This window comes from Cetorhinus maximus, chromosome 20 (genome assembly GCF_964194155.1).
Source record: "Cetorhinus maximus chromosome 20, sCetMax3.hap1.1, whole genome shotgun sequence".
Lineage (NCBI taxonomy): Eukaryota > Metazoa > Chordata > Chondrichthyes > Lamniformes > Cetorhinidae > Cetorhinus > Cetorhinus maximus.
Genome location: NC_135898.1, coordinates 42747732 through 42767842, shown reverse-complemented (window position 1 = coordinate 42767842; position 20111 = coordinate 42747732). Strand labels below are relative to the sequence as shown.

The following is a 20111-nucleotide window of genomic DNA, read 5'->3' as shown; positions in this document are numbered from 1 at the left end:
CTGGGTGATGGTGAACTGGGCGATAATGAACTGGGCGATAATGAACTGGGTGATGGTGAACTGGGTGATAATGAACTGGGTGATAATGAACTGGGCGATAATGAACTGGGTGATGGTGAACTGGGTGATAATGAACTGGGTGATAATGAACTGGGCGATAATGAACTGGGTGATGGTGAACTGGGTGATAATGAACTGGGTGATAATGAACTGGGCGATGATGAACTGGGCGATAATGAACTGGGTGATAATGAACTGGGCGATGATGAACTGGGCTATAATGAACTGGGTGATAATGAACTGGGCGATAATGAACTGGGCGATAATGAACTGGGTGATAATGAACTGGGCGATAATGAACTGGGTGATGGTGAACTGGTCAACAGTGAACTTGATGATGATGAGCTGGGTGCTAATGAACTGGGCGATAATGAACTGGGCGATAATGAACTGGGTGATGGTGAACTGGGCGATAATGAACTGGGCGATAATGAACTGGGTGATGGTGAACTGGGTGATAATGAACTGGGCGATAATGAACTGGGCGATAATGAACTGGGCGATAATGAACTGGGCGATGGTCAACTGGGTGATAATGAACTGGGCGATAATGAACTGGGTGATGGTGAACTGGGTGATGGTGAACTGGGTGATAATGAACTGGGTGATAATGAACTGGGCGATAATGAACTGGGTGATAATGAACTGGGTGATGGTGAACTGGGCAACAGTGAACTTGATGATGGTGAGCTGGGTGCTAATGAACTGGTGATCCTGAATTGGGTAATAATGGACTGGTGATCCTGAATTGGGTAATAATGGACTGGGTGATGGTGAACTAGCAATAGTGAACTGGGTGACAATGAACTGGGTGACAATGAACTGGGTGATGGTGGACTGGTGATAGTGAATTAGGTGATAACGAACTGGGTTTTAGTAATAATTTTGGTCCTGGGTGATGTTGTAGCTCTTACTTTGATATAACACAAGGCAGTGACATAGGTGTGATGAGATGATGTTCACATCTGAACTGGCTTGGGAAGAAACTGTTAAATGCAAATTCCAGTCTTAGATCAGCATTGGCATGCTTGCCTCGGAGTTAGAAGCTTGTAGCTTTAAGCAACCAACTCCAAAGACTTGAGCCCATAATCTAGGCTGCCACTTGAGTGCCACATTGTCTGAGATGGCATCTTCAGCTGAGATGTTGAAAGGAAGCCCTACCTGCTTGGATAGATGTGATTCAAGATGCTATTCAAAGAAGACCAGGAAAGTTCTGTCCTAGCCAACATTTGCCTCTAAACTAAAATCACTGAAAGAGATTATGTATTGGTGGGGCTTTTTTTGCCTGCATTATGACAGCAACTGCACTTAAACTGTGGAGTGTTTTGAGACATCCTGAGGATGTGAAAAGAGCTAAAGGTGTTTCTTTCTTTAACCTTGGTTACATCAGTAAAAGCACTGCAGAGAAGTTAGGCGTTTTTCCCAGGAGGCAACTCATCTTGAACCATTTTTAAGTACCTTCTAATGAACACACTGAGTGATCTTAGCAGCGCGATTTAGGCTTCAACCCTGGCTCAGTGAGTAGAACACTCAACTGGCTGAACTGTTGGTTTGAACCCTACTCCAGAGACTTGAACACAAACATTAGGTTTTAGCTCTCCAGTGGTGTGATGAGCTGAGGGAGCACTGCATTGTTGGAGATGCTATCTTTCAGATGAGATGTTTTATTTATACTAGATGAGATCAGCTTTACTCTTTTGAATAGAGCTAACTAAACTAAATTAATAAAAATGAGGGACAAATTAAGAGGCAGCCCCTTAAAGGGATACTGCAAAAAGAAAGACAAATCTCAAAGGGAAACTTACAAAACTCAAATTAAAATGTGATTAAGAAGGTCGATAAGGCACTCCCGTCCCTGTGGCGCCCATCAGGCATGGAAGGCCTCAACTGTGCCAGCGGACACTGTGTGCTCCCTCTCCAAGGACACCTGGCTGCGAAAGTAGCTGTGGAAGATGGGCAGACAGTCGGGCCGGATGATCCCCTCGGTTGCCCGCTGCCTCGACCTGTTAATGGCCAAATAGGCCAGGCCCGGGAGCAGGTTCACGAGGAGGTCCTCCTCCCTCCTGGCCCCCCTCCACACCGGGTGCCTGTAGATCAGGAGCTTGGGACTGAAATGCAACTAAAAATTAGGTAAAAGGTTTTTCAAATAACTAAAAAAGGGGTGCAGCATACATTCTAGTTTTATTAACTGAATTTACATTCCAGCAGCTGTCATGTGGGATTTAACCCATGTCCCCAGGGCATTAGTCTGGGCCTCTGGATTACTAGCTCAGTGACATTACCACTATGCCACCATCTCCTAAAATCAATGCAAATTCTTTCTCTCTTTAGGGCAGACATTATTTTGTCACCTGTATTTTTGTGCAAGAGGATCTAAAGAGCGGTATAAAAGGTTGTTTTTCGATACAAAACTTCAGGGTTTTATCAGCACCAAATCAGTACAGGTGTGGTATTATCCTCCAGCATTTTCACAAAATGGGGGAATAATGTACAGTTTGAAGCTTCCAGGTCAAGAATGCTTAAATATTAGAGTCTTGTATCTGTCAGTCACACAATGTACTGTCAAATTCTGCACTAAATTATCTGTGCTCAGTCATCTGTAGAACTGTTAATGGGGGCAGGGTGCAGGAGGGGGGGGAGCGGTGGTGGCAGAATTATTAAGGAAATGTTTTACTGAATACCTTTCTGAAACAGAATCCCATTGGTTGAATGTGTTGTTTGGTTCCCGATGCTGAGGTCAATCATTGCTCTCAAATTGCCACTTTAACGTTGTCAATTGTATCATACCAGGACTGAGAGGAATGCACCTCAGTAAAGGTTCATTTTTACAAAAAGAATTTGCGGAGAGTCACGCTCCCTTCTAACATCATTGCTCACAAATCCAAATCCCACATTTGTCACACGGGGAGTATACATGCTATAATGGTTGGGATTTGCGAATGCCTCTTTCCCTACTCCTATTTATTTGGACGGTACAATGCGCCTTACATCAAGAAGAGCATGGCATTCTGCTGCTCTATTATTGCTGCTTGATCATTGGGTAACAAATGGCATGTTTTTGAATGTTTTATCTTCTTTCGGTGGTACTAGCTAAACTGTCTCCTAGCAGTGACAGGAGCTCTTGAGAGACAGACTGACCATGACTGGTTGGAATGCCTGGGATTCAATGACAATGCCTAGTATTAAAGGCTTGAACTGTCACAGTTCCTTATATTTGATTCATCAGGCTTGAAAGCGTGTTCTTGTAACATCTCACCTTTCTGGGTCATAGAAGTCCATGCACTTCTTATCCTTATTGTATGCAGCAACTCTGAAGGGTATGATCTCCACAGACGTTAGACCCGGTGCCATGCTCAGAACCTTCCCTCCATGTGTTGGCTCATACAGATCCTTCTTAGTGACAGGATGAGGCATGCCCGCAGGATCACGGCCCACAATGTAGAAATTGGCTCCAGCAATCATACGGGACCTGCAGTGCCACTGAACCTGAAAACAAACAGCACATAAAAGCAGCAGCTCTCAATAGGTTGCAGTGGTAATTAGCCAACTGAACAACTGCCAGCATTACTGTCATGAGCCCCATCTATTCAAAGCACAGACCAAGGGCCTGAATTTCCAGGGGTCCTGCTCTGCCAGTACTATTCTGCTGCGCCTCTTGCCTCATTGTAAATCCCAACGTCAGAGCTATTTACATTGGGGAAAGGGTGGGCACCTGTGTCATTGGGGCTCAAACAATTTAACGTTGTCACTTTTCCAATGGCAATTGGTCTGCCAGGAAAGCAGCACAGGTGGGCCCCACTTCCGCTAGGGATCTAGTTCTGGAACGCAGTGCATCGGCCAAAGTGGGTGCTGCAGCAGTGGAGGCAGAACAGGCATTATTCTACTTCTTCCTGTGGCCTTTCGTTATATGTGTGTCTGGATAGTGAGTGCTGAGAAACGGCTAAACATCATTGTTAAACCTAGACCTATTCTCACCTAGACCAGGAACTTCTTTAGGCCTTTGTCCCACTTTGTGCCATACTTTCGCTGGAAATGTAGCAGCAAACCTGTTTACCAGTGTCAATTAGGGAAGTGAAGTGAGACAAGCCCGCAGGAAAACATACATTGGGTAAAATTTGACTTCAGTGTTGCTGCAAATGGATAGCATCAGACTGGCCATCCAATATACATCCTGTCCAATGCCAACGGGAGAAACATCCGGTAGACTGTATAATGGGAATGTGGATCACTGAATGTGGCCAGGAGCAGGGAGACTAATTGTTTTTCCTTTCACACAGCTCATGGATACTGAAGCACAATGTTAGCACTCCACCCTTCCTCCCTCACCCTCATCATGGACGACAGCAGCACATAGCGCCTAGTAAGTCATTGATAAGAAGATGCTATACAATTAATCCACTGTTCATGTAGGACAGCATGGTACTGGAATTGTAGGAGATGTGAAACAAATGAAGCATTGTTATCTATCATGTAGCATGGTATTTCATTTCATTTTGTCTTGGTACATATGGGGTTAAGAATCAGAATCACAGAGGAAGTGACCTGGTGATTTTGTGACTTTGCTCTACCAGCAGAGGGCCTTACCCTCCCATGGTGCAAACCCCTGTGTGGCTGCCTGTCAGTAATGTGGACTCATAAATGATCCTTTGTATCTGTGTTAGGGAGGGTTCAAATAATCAATTCAAATACAACCATCTTGTCGATCTTGTAGATATGTTTGATTGGCACTTGTTAGCTTCTTTTTAAGGGGCCAATTTTAACTGTAACCACCTGTTGTTTACGGGGAGGTAGTGGCTTGAAAGTGGCATCAGGTCATTTATTGCCCTGTTTACACTGGCATTTGGGCTGCTACCATCTTGGTAGCAGATTTAAATACGCAGCCAGTGTATCCATCTGCTTTAGGCAGGAAACCATTTTAGAATGGCCAGCCAGCGTGAAATGGACACTGAAATGCTCAGCGCTGCCGGGGTGGGGGCGGGAAGAGGGTGGGCACCGACGTCGCTGTGGGTGCTGGTGAGTGCTTCCAGTGAGCTTCCTGAAGGCAGAGAGATGCCTCAGAGAGCTGCAGGCCTCCGCAGAATAAAGGAAATGATAAAAATGCTGCAAAATATGTCCATGCAGTACAATCAAGCACCTGAAAGCATACCTCATAAAAAAAGTCCCCAGATATCTCTTCTTATTTTATTTCCCCATGGAGATTTCATCCTGCCCTGGATCAAGGTTTGAGCAAAAATAAGGAGACAATACTATAGAATACATCCCAGAAATAGCTGTAAATCAGGAATTCAAAGGGAGGGAGGAACTCGGGGAAAATACAAACACCAGGGAAGTGGTACTTAGCAAATTATTGGAGCTGCGGGCTGACAAATCCCTGGGTCCTGATGGACTTCATCCTAGGGTCTTAAAAGAAGTGGCTAGTGAGATAGTTGATGCATTGGTTTTAATTTTCCAAAGCTCCCTAGATTTGGGAAGATTTCTTTAGATTGGAAAATGGCAAATGTAACTGCTTTATTCAAAAAGAGAGGAGGACAGAAAGCAGGAAACTGTAGGCCAGCTAGCTTAACACCTGTCATAGGGAAAATGTTGGAAGCTATTTTTAAAGATGTTATGGTAGGGCACTTAGAAAAATTCAAGGCAATCAGGCAGAGTCAGCATGGCTCTGTGAAAGGAAAATCATATTTAACCAATTTATTGGAGTTCCTTGAAGGACTCACATTTGCTGTGGATAAGGGGGAACCAGTGGATGTACTGTTCTTAGATTTCCAGAAGGCATTTGATAAGGTGTTATATCAAAATTTATTGCAGGAAATAAAATTTCATGTATGGATAGAAAATCGGCTAGCTAACAGGAAACAGAAAGTATGCATAAATGGGTCTTTATCGGTTGGCAGGGTGTAATGAGTGGTGTGCCACAGGGGTCAGTGCTGAGGCCTCAACTTACAATTTATATAAATGACTTGGAAAGGACTGGAAGTGTGGTTGCTAAATTTTCTTATGACACAAAGATAGGTAGGAAAGTAAGTTGTGAAGAGGATCTAAGGAGGCTACAAAGGGACATAGGTAGGTTAAGTGAGTGAGCAAAGATCTGGCAAATGGAGTATAATGTGGGCAAATGGAGTATAATGTGGGCAAATGTGAACTTGTCCATTTTGGCAGGAAGAATAAAAAAGAAGCATCTTATTTAAATGGTGAGAGATTACAAAGCTCTGAGATTCAAAGGGATCTGGGAGTCCTAATGCATGATTCTCAAAAGGCTAATATGCAGGTACAGCTAGTAGTTAGGAAAGCTAATAGAATGTTATCATATACTGTGAGCGGATTTGGATATAAAAGTAGGGAGGTTATGCTTCAATTCTACAGGACACTGGTGAGACCACACCTGTAGTGCTGTGTACAGTGTTGTCTCCTTATTTAAAGAAGAATGTAAATGTGCTGGAAGCAGTTCAGAGAAGGTTTATTAAACTAATCCCTGGATTAGGCAGGTTGTTTTATGAGGACAGGTTGGACAGGTTAGGTTTGTATCCACTGGAGTTTAGAAGAGTATGAGGTGATGTGATTGAAACATATAAGATCCTGAGGGGTCTTGACAGGATGGACGTGGAGAGGATGTTTCCTCTTGTGGGAGAAATAGTACTAGAGGTCACTGTTTAAAAATAAGGGGTCGGCCATTTAAGACAAAGATGAGGAGAACTTATTTCTCTCAGAGGGTCGTGAGTCTTTGGAAGTCTCTTCCTCAAAAGGCAGTGGAAGCAGAACCTTTGAATATTATTAAGGCAGAGTTAGATAGATTCTTGATAAGCAACAGTTGAAAGGCTATCGGGGGTAGGTGGGAGATTACAATCTGATCAGCCATGGATCTAATTGAATGGCGGAACGGGCTCCAGGGGCCAATTGGCCTTCTCCTGCTCCTAATTCATATGTTTGTGATGGGTCACTGGTGTGGTGTGTGCAGTTCACTGGATCAGTGTGCATGAGTCGTGGGCCTCAAAATGGATGATATTCTACTGCAGCAGCAACAGGCGAGCAGTGAGGGTGTTCCTCACTCCAATTACCATCTTCACAAATGGTAAAATATGATCCCACATGTCTACATTTCCTCTGTTCCAGTCACCTTTTTGAAAGACATTTCTGAGCGCCTTTTGTTTAAATTGAGCAGTTCATCCAAAACTATGAGAAAGAGATAAATAGGCCAGCAAGAGAGATGGCCATATTACAGTTAACATTCAGTGACCTTGGGCATGGTTCAGTTCACACTGAAGTATAATGTAGCGGACCAACTGATAGTTACTTTTTATCTCCCTAGGAGAGATAATTAAGCCTGTAAGCACTGTAAATCTCAGTGTGTCATTGCTTCTGTTCACTTATCTATTTACTTTTTTAGAATTTGATTGGCAGTTTAGAGGCTAAGGCATTACCAATGGATTGGTCCTTCTATTGCCTTCCAAAGTTAGGGAGAATCATATAAACATAAAAGAAGAAGAAGGAACTTAGATTTTTAAGGTGTCTTTCATGATCTCAGGATGTCCCAAAGCAGTTTACAACTGAAATGAGGGCAGTGATATCTTCAGCGTACAATAACAAGAGTTCAATTCCTATGCTCACCATACAATACCTAGATAATGGGCAGGTAAACGTGTGCTCTGCTTCAGAGGGAGTGAAGAGTTGTTTACAGGAAACACTGCACCCCAGCAAAACATCTGGAGTAGACACAAAAATCATAAAGGATTTGCCACAGTAAAATTAATGAAATAATCCTGGCATCTCACAAATACAGACTCCATCTGCAGCACCTTCAGGGTATATGGCACAAAACTGGTGCCTTAAGTTCTACTGTGACAAAATAACATCCAGAATGGAATAAAGTCTAGTATGGTTATTGCTGCCCATTCTGACAGTTTAGCAAGATTGATTATTGAGTTGAACTCTCAGAATATCCCACTATATGACAGGATAAATCATCTCGTTATTCCGACCTAAACAAATCATCTCGTTATTCCGACCTAAACAAATCATCTCATTATTCCAACCTAAACAAATCATCTCATTATTCTGGCCTTAATAGAATGTTTTTTTTCCCCAAGTTCTGCCTGTGACTTTGGTTTCTGAGCGCTTAAACCACGTGTTACTCTCTCTCTTTGCTTAGGTCAAAAGGTGAAACATGGCTCATTGGCCACTTATTGGCTTCTACTGCAAATTCCCTAAAAGCCACTTTCTCCAAGATTAGTCCAGTACAGTTTGTCATTATAATTGCAGGTTTGGCAACACCAAAATTCTTCATAGTCACTGGAGCATTTAAAAGGATGTAAAGTTTGTAATCTTTAGGATATTCTTAACAATGCATGAGGTTATGGTTTGAAAATATGGAATGCACGTGATTTAAATGATGACAATTAGTGCTGTTTCCCAATTGGATTCAATGTGAATCCCTGATATTTTGTCCAACAACTTAGGTGGATAAAGAAACAGGGACTCCAGGCCCTTGATTTCCGATTAGTATTCCCTGCACGTTACTTCCAGGCTCAGCTATTCTACCCTCGTGGCCAGTGTCCCATTTTCTACCTTTCATAAATCTGAGTTCATCCCAAACTCTGTTGCCTGTATCCTCAGCTGCACCTGGTTCCGTTCCCCATCACTGACTCTCAAAGACTCAATTTAAAAATTCTTATTCTTGTAATCAAATTGCTTCAGGGCATCACTGACACCCATCCCCCCACCCTGCACCCCCGCAAACCCCACGCCCCCACCTCTGTAATCTCTTCAGGACCTGCAATCCTCTGAGAACTCTACATTCTTCCAACTCTATCCCCTTCACAGAATCATAGAATTGTTACGGTGCAGAAGGAGGCCATTCAGCCCATCATGTCTGCACCAGCTCTCTGAATGAACATTACGGGCAGAATTTTTCGCACAGCAGGCAAGCATGTGCCCGAACCCCTTGAGCGTGAAATAGCGTGTGATGACATCGGGCGAGCGGCCCGACGTCATCGCGCACTCATGCAATATTTCGGCTGGTGAGCACGCGCTAAGCTCTGACACGCACCCGCTGACAATTAAGAGGGCAATTAAGCCCATTAATGGTGCAATTAACAGAGATTTTTCATTGCCCGTCCAAAGTTACAGTTGGTGGGTGGGCGAATTGGCCAAGTGGCATTTGCATTTTTCAGGAAACCTCATCCATGGGCTGGATGAGGTTCCCACGATAAATTAAAAGAAAAATAAACTTCTGTGGGCAGCATTTTCATTACCTACATTTTCATGTGACTGATTATGAAGCTTGGACACTTTTTTCTGGTTTCTGTGGCCTTTATTTTAAGTTGTTCAAGTCTTCAGCTCCCTGAGGCAGCTCTTTGCCTTCAGGGAGCTTTCTGTGAACACTCACCTGCGCCCGAGTTTACTTCAGCGCTCGCCCTCCTCTCGCCCCCACCCCGGCAGCACTGAGCCTTTTGGTGTGCACTTCATGCTGGCCGTTAATTCGCCAGCCAGTGTGAATTCGCAGATGGGGCCCACCCGCCGAACTGAAAATTCTGCCCTATGACTCAGTGCCCTTCTCCTGCCTTTTGCCTGTAACTCTGCACACTATTTCTATTTAAATAATCACCTAATGCCCTCTTGAATGTCTCGATGGAACCTGCCTCCACCACACTTCCAGGCAGTGCACTCCAGACCTGAACCGCTCGCTGTGTGAAAAAGTTTTTTCTCACATCGCATTTGCTTTTTTTGCAAGTCGCTTTAAATCTGTCCCCTCTCGTTCTTGATCCTTTTACAAGCAGGAACAGTTTCTCCCTATCTACTTTGTCCACCCCCCTCATGGTTTTAAACATCTCTATCAAATCTCCTCTTAGCCTTCTCCTCTCCAAGGAGTACAGTCCCAACTTCTCCAATCCATCTTCGTAACTGAAGCTTCTCATCCCTGGAATCATTTTTGTAAACCTCTTCTGCACTCTCTCCAATGTGTTCACATAGTTCCTAAAGTGTGGTGCCCAGAACAGTACACAATACATCAGCTGAGGTCTAACTAGTGTCCTATACAAGTTCAGCATAACCTCCTTGCTCTTGTACTCTATGTCTCTATTAATAAAGCCCACAATACTGTATGCTTTATTAACTGCTGTCGCTACCTGTCCTGCCACCTTTAATGGCTTATGCACATATACACCCAAGTCCCTCTGCTCCTGCACACCCTTTAGAGTTGTACCCCTTATTTTATATTGTCTCTCCATGTTCTTCCTACCAAAATGAATCAGCTCACACTTCTCTGCATTGAACTTCATCTGCCATCTATCTGCCCATTCCACCAACTTGCCTATGTCCTTTTGAAGTTCTATACTATCCTCCTCATAGCTTACAATGCTTCCAAGTTTTGTATCATCTGCAAACTTTGAAAATGTCCTTTATACATTCTTTACTCCCTTCACCCACAATTAGTGGCTACGCCTTCAGCAGCCAGGCCCTAAGCTCAGGAATGCCTTCTCTAAAAATCTCCATATATTCACTTCTCTCTCCTTCTTTCAGATCCTTACCCCTTTATTGACGCTTTCGATCACATGTCCTAATATTACTCTCCCTGATTTGGTGTCAATTTTTGTTTGGTTAGACTCCTGCGAAGCACCTTGGGATGCCTATGCTAAAGATGCTACATAAATGCTGTTGTTGCAAGTGCCAAATTGTGCTGGGAGTGTTCGATTAGAGAACCAGCCTTGTGCTGTAGTTGTTCCCAAATGGATGAACTCCCCAGCTCTCCTGCAAAACTGGGTCACATCTCTGATGAATATATGTCCATAAAGCACCTTCACTGATACCATAGAGGCCTCCACTGGCTGTCTGAAATAATCCTGTGCCAGGGAACGTGGCTGTGCTGGCCACCTTCACAGTCATAGTGGGAGTAGTGTGGGCAGATGAGAGCAGCTGCAGGCCATCATAGAGGAGCGCAAGCCTATTTCCTCTTGGGTGAACAACAATAGTAACTTGCATTTATATAGAACCTTTAACATAATAAAACATCCCATGGCACTTCATAGTCGTGTTATCAAAGTTGCAGGATCATTTATTGAGACTAGGCAAATGGGAACATTTATACATGGACAGAAAGCTTGAAGACACCAGCAGCAGCACTGTATGTGTGTTCTCTGCTCAAAAGCGAAAGTGAAACTAAAACTGATTGCATGACACACTTCCTTCTAGTGATGACATGCTGCAATCCTTTAAAGCCATATTACAACAGAGGAGCTCTACCTGATTTCCTCTTTGGTGAACAACAACAACAACAACTTGCATTTATACAGCACCTTTGAACTAATAAAACATTCCATGGCACTTCATAGTCACGTTATCGAATAGAGGGCTTTGGGTAAAACAAGCCAATGTGCAACAGTGAGCGCAGATGTGATGGGTGAACGGGACTTGGTGTGAGTTAGGACATGGGCAGCAGAGTTTTAGATAAGCTTAACATCATGGAGTGTGGGAGATGGGAGGCTAGCCAGCAGTAGACACTCTTTTCATACATATCTTCTCAGCAAAGGATATGTGCCCGTACAAATTGTCCAGAGTGGGCAAATTGGTAGGGTGCACCATGAAAATTGCCTTATAAAGGGATACTTATCAGAAATGCCATTCCTGCACCCAAGCCACACTCGCTAAGATGGGATGCAGTGGTGGGATTTGGGGCAGCAGTGGGGGGGACAGAGTTGGTTAAAATTTCCCAACGCCCTAACTACCTTCCCGACCTCTCAAGTACCCCCCAACCACCCCCTCACCCCCTGACCCCACCCCCAACTACTCCCCCACCCACTGACTACCCACCAGCCCCCTGACCACTTCCCAACCTCGATTACCCCCATTCTCCCGCTAATCCTGACTCCCTCACAACCCCCCAACTACTCTCCCAATACCCCCTTCTACACCCCCCACCACCCCCGACTACCTCCAAAACGCCCAACTACCCTTCCAACCCCCTCACTACCCCCATATTATCCCAACACCCTCCCCGACTACCCTCTCACGTACCCTGACAACCCCCAAAACCCTGACTACCCTCCTGTTCCCCCACCAACTACCTCTACCCAACCACCCCCCCAACACCCCGGCTACCTCGCCAACCCCCAGACCACCCTCACAGTGGCCTCACATTTTTAGTAGTAAGTTCAAGACTACATATGCTGATAACCGAAAGAAACATTGGGCCAGAACCTCCGAGGATTGCCAACCCTCTCCTTTTTTCCAACATTGGTCAGGAGCTTCACCTTTCTCACCCAAACATCCGACTCAGGCCGGGCAAGAACGGGTCAGTGCCGCGGGTTCCTGGGGCCTTCTGTTGAGTGCAGCAGTAGCAGGGGAAGTGAAGCCAAGTCCCCTTTTTACAGCACTAGCTGCCATGAAGCAGGTCATTTTGAAGGTCCCAGCCAGTTTGAGAAGCCAGAGAGAAGGCAATTGCTAAAATAAGTGGATGGGATGGGGAACTGGTGAAGGTGTGCGTTGTGGGAGCAGGTGGATTGGTGGGGGTGGCGGGAGGTGGGGGGCACGAGAATGTGTTGGGGGAGAGGGGTGTAGGATGGGTCGGGGAGGATAGGATGTGTCCAGGGGTGGGGGCAGGATGGGCCCAGGGGCGGGGGCAGGGTGGGGTGGGGTACGATGGGTCGGGTGGTTCGGGTGATCAGTTGGGGGGGAGGGGGGAGTAGTCCAGGGGTTTGTGTTAGTAAGGGGGGTCGGGAAGGTAGTCGTGGGGGTCTGAAAGATAGTTGAGAGTTGGGGAGGCTTGCCGGGGTTTGGGGGGCTGGTCAGTAGCGTAGTCGGGGGTGTGGGGGGATAGTCAAGGGGGTATTAGGTCAGGACGGTAGTTGGGGGTTGGGAGGTAGTCGGGGTTAGTCGGGGGTGGGGTGGCGCCGTGTTTGGGTGCGGATAGGGCAGTGGTCAGGCAGGCTAAATGGGTGGTCGGGGGGGTAGTTCATTTGGGGGTCAGGGCAGTCAGTACTAGGAGTTAGAAGTGGTTTTAATTCTTCTAATTTTTCTTGGATAACTATTCCACTAAGAGAGTCGGAACCATCTGAAGTCACCAATTTAAGTCGGAGTATCTGATGGTTCTCACTGCAGGGTAATTGCCCATCGGAAGTTTTAACTTCCCAGCAATTCCCATGCAATCCTTGGGTGGGAAGGATTATTTAGAGGCATGGTAATTACCACTGAAACTCTCCAAATCTTCACACTCAGAGATTTCTCATTTTCACCTAACTCTGAGAGTAGCCGTGCCTTATTTATAATGAAAACAAAAACACCTGGAAAAACTCAGCAGGTCTGACAGCATCTGTGGAGAGGGATACAGTTGACGTTTCGAGTCCGTATGACCCTTCATCAGAACTAAGACATATAGAAATGAGATGAAATATAAGCTAGTAGAAGGGAGTGGGACAGGTGGAGCTCGATAGGGGGCCAGTGATAGATGGAGGCCAAGAAGAGAGTGCCAAAGATGTCATAGACAAAAGGACAAAGGGGTGTTGACGGTGATATTATCTAAAAGATGTTTATACCTTTCTAACTCACCAGAGTCATTGTGAGCAGAGATGATGCCAGCCTTCGTTACTAAACATTATAATGAGCTGCTTTGGATCACTGGAAAGGTCAACATTAGGAAACTTTGTGGGGGGTTAGGGGGTGGCAACAGAACAATCTTGAACCAAAGATAAAAACAAAAAGCTAAAAGCTACTGCGGATGCTGGAAATCCAAAACAAAAACAGAATTACCTGGAAAAACTCAGCAGGTCGACCAAAGAGTTAACGGAAATGGAAATTTTTCACAGAGAAAATGCTGAAAGCGACAAGGTAATTCAGTATTTATAACACATATGTCATTTTTGCCTAAGTGGTCTTACGCCCAACGCTCTCAGGTGCTGAGTGGTCTTAACTTGCCCGTCTACTTCCTGCCTTTCCTTGATCTCTTACTAACCTCCGTTGGCCCGGCATACATCATGGGTGATGGGAAGACGGCTACAATGGTTGACTGCGGGTCCAACACCCCTTCTTCCAGAACAGCCGCATGCTGCTTCATGCGCCAGTCCAGCGGGACATCGTCATCTTTGGTCCAGCCCCCAAGTGGGTGCAGGAGCAGCACGGGCCGCTTGTAGCCCCGTTCCAGGAGCCGGTGTCTCGTGTCCTGCATCAGTAGAGCGTGGCCATTATGAACAGGGTTTCGGAGCTGGAATGCAAAAACAGCATCTGCAACAAAGATAAGAAAGGATCATTTTTGTATTTTGTGGGAAAGAATTACTGGCTGGCTATATTACTTCAGAAAATTTTGTCCTGACTAATAGGTTACAGTTGACTGTATCTATCCTTAGACCATAAGACCATAAGACATAGGAGCAGAAATTAGGCCATTCGGCCCATCGAGTCTGCTCCGCCATTCAATCATGGCTGATAAGTTTCTCAACCCCGTTCTCCTGCCTTCTCCCCATAACCTTTGATCCCCTTACCAGTCAAGAACCTATCTATCTCGGTCTTAAATACACTTAATGACCTGGCCTCCACAGCCTTCTGTGGCAATGAATTCCATAGATTCACCACTCTCTGGCTAAAGAAGTTTCTCCTCATCTCTGTTCTAAAAGGTCTTCCCTTTACTCTGAGGCTGTGCCCTCGGGTCCTAGTCTCTCCTACTAATGGAAACATCTTCTCCACGTCCACTCTATCCAGGCCTTTCAGTATTCTGTAAGTTTCAATCACATCCCCCCTCATCCTTCACCAATTGAAAAGTTATTTTCTTTCCATTCTAAGAACAGCAACAGCATGCATTGATAGGATACCTTTAAAGTACTAAAACTCTCATGCAAATTGAATCAAATGAATCCCCAGTTGAGCTGAAAAGTTGAGTTCAATGTCACAAACCTGTTTTGATAATAAATAGTTTACTGCTAGCACGACCAGCTGTATTTCAGCTTTTAGTGCAATCCTATGCTTACTTTGAAGCAGAGAACAGTTACACCAAGGCATCATTATGAAAACAGCAGCACCACATTTATGCACACTACGGAAATGCAGGCAAAGCCGTTAAACAGTTACCAAAAGTTAACTAAGTTTATCCAAAAATGCAATCTAACTACTTTTAAGGTGGTTCCTAAACGTTCACTCAAACATCTTAACATGATAGTTGTAGGTTATAACTAGAAGCAACAACAACAACTTATATTTATATAACGCCTTTAACATCATAAAACATCCCACGGTGCTTCACAGGATCATTATGAAACAAAGGTCAGGAATTTTACCTCGATGGGCGAGCGTGGCTGGTGGGCCCATAAGTGTCCGCGAAACCGGCTACCGCCTGCGATCGGGCCCCGAATGTGACTTCATGCTGGCTGGCCAATTAACAACCAACCAGTGTGAATCGCGCACTGAAATGCTCAGTGCTGCCTGGGTGGGCAGGGGGGTGGAGGGGAAGAGTGCGAGCGCAGATGTCAGTGCATGTGCGTGGGTGCACTCAATGAAATCTCCCTGAAGGCACAGAGCTGCCTCAGGGTGCTGAAGACTTTTAACATTAAAAATAAAGAATGGAAATATAAGGAAAACATGCCCCCTCATGTGCCTCTGCCACATGAGAGGGGCATGTTAAGAATTAGTTTTAAAAGTTTTTACTGTTTAAAAAATCACCGGTTGAAACCTCATCCCGCCCATGGATCAGGTTTCACTAAAAATGCAAAGGCCGTTTGGCCTATTCGCCCACCGGCCAACCGTAAGGTTGGATGGGCAGGGGAAAATTCAATTAAATTAATTAATTAATGGGCTTAACAGCCCTCTTCATTGTCAGCGGGTGCGCTGCTGACTCCCGCACGTGCCCGCCAACCAAAATATCGCGTCAGTGTGTGATGCTGTTGGGATGCTCACTCGACGCCATCGCGCACTATTTTACTCCCGCTCGGGTCGGGTGCACGCCCGCCCGACTAGGGAAAAATTCTGTCCAAAGTATGACTCTGAGCTATAAAAGGAGATATTAGAACAGATCATCAAAAGCTTGGTCAAAGAGGTGGGTTTTAAGGAGGAAAGCGAGCTAGAGAGGTGGAGAGGTGTAGTGGTGGGGGGCGGAGGGCAGAATTCCAGAGCTTAGAGCCCAGACAAGTGAAGGTGCAAGAACCAATGGTGGAACATTAAAATCGGGTATGTACAAGAGGCCTGAATTAGAGAAGTGCAGATATCTTGGAGGGTTGTTGGGCTGGAGGAGATTACAGAGATAGGGAGGATAAGATAATGGGGAAATTTGAAAACAGGATGAGAATTTTAAAATCAAGTCATTGCTTGACTGGGAGCCAGTGTATGTCAGTGAGCATAGGAGTGACACAGGACTTGGTGCGAGTTAAGACATGAGCAGCTGGGGATTGGATGGCTTCAAGTTTAGGGAGAGTGGAATGTAGGAGGCCAGCCTGGAGTGCACTGGAATAGTCACGTCGAGAGGTAATGAAGGCGTGAATGAAGGTTTCAGCAGATGAGCTGAGACAAGGGTGAAGTTGGGTGATGTTATGGAGTTAGAAATAGGTGGGCTTAGTGATGGCGTGAATGAGGTCAGAACCTCAGCTTGGCATCAAGTATAACAAGGTTGTGAACAGACTGGCTTAATCTCAGACTGTTGCCAAGGAGAGGCATGGAACTGGCACCTAGGGAATGGAGTTTGGATTGGGGAGTGAAAACAATGGCTTCAGTATTCCCAATATTTAATTGGAGGAAACTTCTTCCCAACCAGTTCTGGATGACCCAGCAAACCCCTATCATAGAAGCATAGTGGCTTACAACACAGGGAGCCATTTGGTCCATTGTGTCTGTTCAGGATCTTTGCTAGAGCAATTCACAACTGATCCCAATGCCTTGCTCTCTCCCAGGTTTTGTATTTTGTATCTTAGCCACTCTTCCTTTAAAAGGTGCAATGATTTACTACTCTTGATAAAACATTCTGTGCTCCAACAACTCTGCACAAAGAAATTTCCCTCCTCCATTTTATGACAATTTCAAACTGATGAACCTTCGTCATTGACTATCAAAATAATTTTAAAACCTCTCTCCCAAACTGCACAATAGTCATCTACAAATATAATCTTCAGTAAGATTTTAGAACTGAAATCCACAAGAAGTTTTCTAATTGCTGGATGATTAGAGAAATTAAGAATGATACTAAAGGATCACAGTGTTGCCGAGAAACAATGTTTACACGGAAGATCCAAGAGGGACTACAATGGCTTGGGTACCTTTCAAGAATGGGAACATGGCCCTACAGAAACCCATGGAACAAGAAACCAAGGACAACCAAGGAAGCACTGGATAGGCTCTGTGAAGAGTGATTTATCACAGAAGGGGACGGAGATTACTGAAGGGACCAGGCTGGCTCAGAAAAGACATTAATGGAGTGAATTCATTCAGCCCCATCATCAATACTGAGCTGAGGGGAATTTAGCAGCAGTGGAGAAATTATACCAGCGTTCATGTCTTTAAACTTCTGCTTGAGTTCCTGAGGAGTTAAGCGATACTGATCCAGACCATCATTCCATCGAATCCTCTCCAGTACCTGAAGGTCACCTCCAACAAGCCAGTCTCCACTTTCCATCACCATCTGAAATAGTTATTATTAAAGCAACATTTAGAAATGTGCTCCATGTTAAATAACCCATCTCCACCTCCAGAAACGAATCACGCCTGCACTTATCTATAAAGCACAACACTTTGGATTTGGTCTTCTTGCTGATGAACTTTGTTGCTGCAGGTGGAAACAACACCATCAGCCAGACTCAGTGATTCCCTAGCTATGTCAATGCCTAAACTTAAAGTCATCGACACCTTCGGCCAGTAAGAAGTGATGTGCAGTGACACAGCTTATTGAAAAGTGCTGACCTGTGGTGTCAGGGAGTGCTGCGGTGTGAGTTGCTGAGCCCCCCCCACAATCTCAGGTGTGTCCCTGTGGTGAGCGTCACAGAGAGGGCCAGAACCTTCCCATGAATGAGATCTGCGGTACCTTCTGGCAGCCATTTTGAAGCAGTAGTTAGTTGGAGTAAGCTTGCCAACTCTACTTGTGTCCCAGAGGTTTCATCACTTTACTTCTCACTTGGAACCACTCCGCCCAATCAAGTAGCCTTTATTCCCATCTCCAATATTATAATAGCTAATAAACAAAAGGGGCCCAAGAAAGAAAACACACATTTTTTCAATGCCATATTTTTTCTTCTGGGTTACTTACAGCATGTCCATGCAGGTGATTGATTTTTCATTCCTGGAGACACCAGGACAAGCCTAGGAGAGTTGGCAACCCTAAGGTGGAGCTTAGAGTTCATTCACTTGCCCTTCCCCAACATAGTTAAATTCCAGTTATTAAAGGAGGTTGCACCTTGGAAATCTCCAAAAACACTTTTTAGTCCTGATATTAAAAGCAGTCAGCTAGAATTTTTGCCTTATGAGTGAGTGGGGCTGAAAGGGACTGTGCAAGTCTTGAAACCTACCAAACACTTATTGTAACGTTCTTTGCACTCAAAGCCATTAAACCTTCTTGGCTCATACCACTTCACACCTAGTAGGATGCCATCAAATTGGTAGTTCCAGTTCTTCATCGTGTTTTCACCTTATATATTTTAATTATACAGAGCTGACAATTGATTCTTTACAAGTAGTAGATTGAAGAGGCACACTGACCAAAATATGACATTCCTACATCTTGGTATTCAAATTGGTTTGGAGCTTTGAGCAAGGTTCCTGGCTCAGCACGGTTCCAATGTGAAGATAGGGGTCAGCATGAGGTTAGGGGTCAGAGTGAGGTTAGAGGTCAGCATTATTAGGGATCATTGAAGTTAGAATGAGGTTAGAGGCCAGTGTGAGATTAGAGGTCAGTGTGTTTAGGGATCATTGAAGTTAGGGGTCAGCATGAGATTAGGGGTCATTGTGAGATTAAGGGTCAGGGTGGAGTTAAGGGGCAGTATGAGGTTAGGGGTCAGTGTAAATTTAAGAGGCCAGAGTGAGGTCAGTGTCAGTCTGAATTTAAGGGTCAGTGTGAGGTTAGGAGTTCAGTATGAGGTTGGGGTAAGTGTGAGGTTAGGGGTCAGTGTGAGGCTAGGGGTCAGTGTGAATTTAAAGGTCAGTGTGAAGTTAGGGGTCAGTGTAAAGTTATGGGTCAGTGTGAGGTTAGGGAACTCCATCCCTCTCCTTACCAACTGTCTGAGTCTGAGTCAGAGAGTTCACAACCTTGGGATCATACTTGATCCCAAGCTAAGCTTTCAACCACATATCCTCACCATCCCTAAACCACATAGCTCCCCCTTCATAGTTTTGTCTGACTTCCTCTTCCCTGCCCCGGCTGATCTTCTGCTGAAGCCCTCATCCACGTCCTTGTCACCTCTAGGCTTAACTATTCTAATGCCTCATGGCCAGCCTCCCATCTTGCACCCTATATAATTGTGAGGCCATCCAAAACTCTACTGCCCATATCCTAATTCGCACCAAACCCCTTTTACCCATCACCCCTGTGCTCGCTGACTTACACCGGTTCCCAGTTAATTATCATCCCTGTTATCAAATTATCCATGGCCTCACTCTTCCCTATCTCTGTGACCTCCTCCAGTCCCCCAACCCTCCAAAATCTTTGCACCCTTCCAATTCTGGCCTCTTGAGCGTCTCCAATTTTAACTGTTCCACCATTGGCAGCCATGGTTTCAGCTGCCTAGACCCCAAGCTCTGGAATTCCCTCATTTAGTCTCTGCATCTCTTTACCTCCCTCCTTTCCTTAAAACCTATTTGACTAAGTTTCTCCCTTTTTGCACCAATGTGGCTTGCTGCCAAATTCTGACAACACTCCTGTGAAGTGCCTTGGGATTATTATACTATGTTAAAGGTGCTATATGAATGCAAGTTTCTGCTGTAGAACTTAGGGGTCAGTGTGAGGTTGGAGGTCAATGTGAGGTTAGGGATCAATACAAGTTAGGGTTCAGAAGTATGTTAAGGATCACTGGCTTGCTAACCTGTATGAAACAAATTGGGTAGAGTCTGAGTAACCAAGGAGTGAGTACTGGCACTTGTTCAATTTGTTCGTTCAGCCACTGGCG

At 45.0% G+C, this 20111-nt stretch overlaps 1 protein-coding gene across 1 annotated transcript in view; it reads right to left on the bottom strand.

Moving 5' to 3' along the window:
• papss2b (3'-phosphoadenosine 5'-phosphosulfate synthase 2b) overlaps positions 1-20111 on the bottom strand; it is a 130859-nt gene that overhangs the window by 43617 nt on the left and 67131 nt on the right. Inside the window, exons 9-11 of the mRNA XM_078565947.1 lie at positions 17503-17638; positions 13997-14265; positions 3317-3546 (exon numbers count right to left, since the gene is read on the bottom strand). Coding sequence (XP_078422073.1) covers positions 3317-3546; positions 13997-14265; positions 17503-17638 — 635 coding nt within the window. The remainder of the gene's footprint in view (positions 1-3316; positions 3547-13996; positions 14266-17502; positions 17639-20111) is intronic.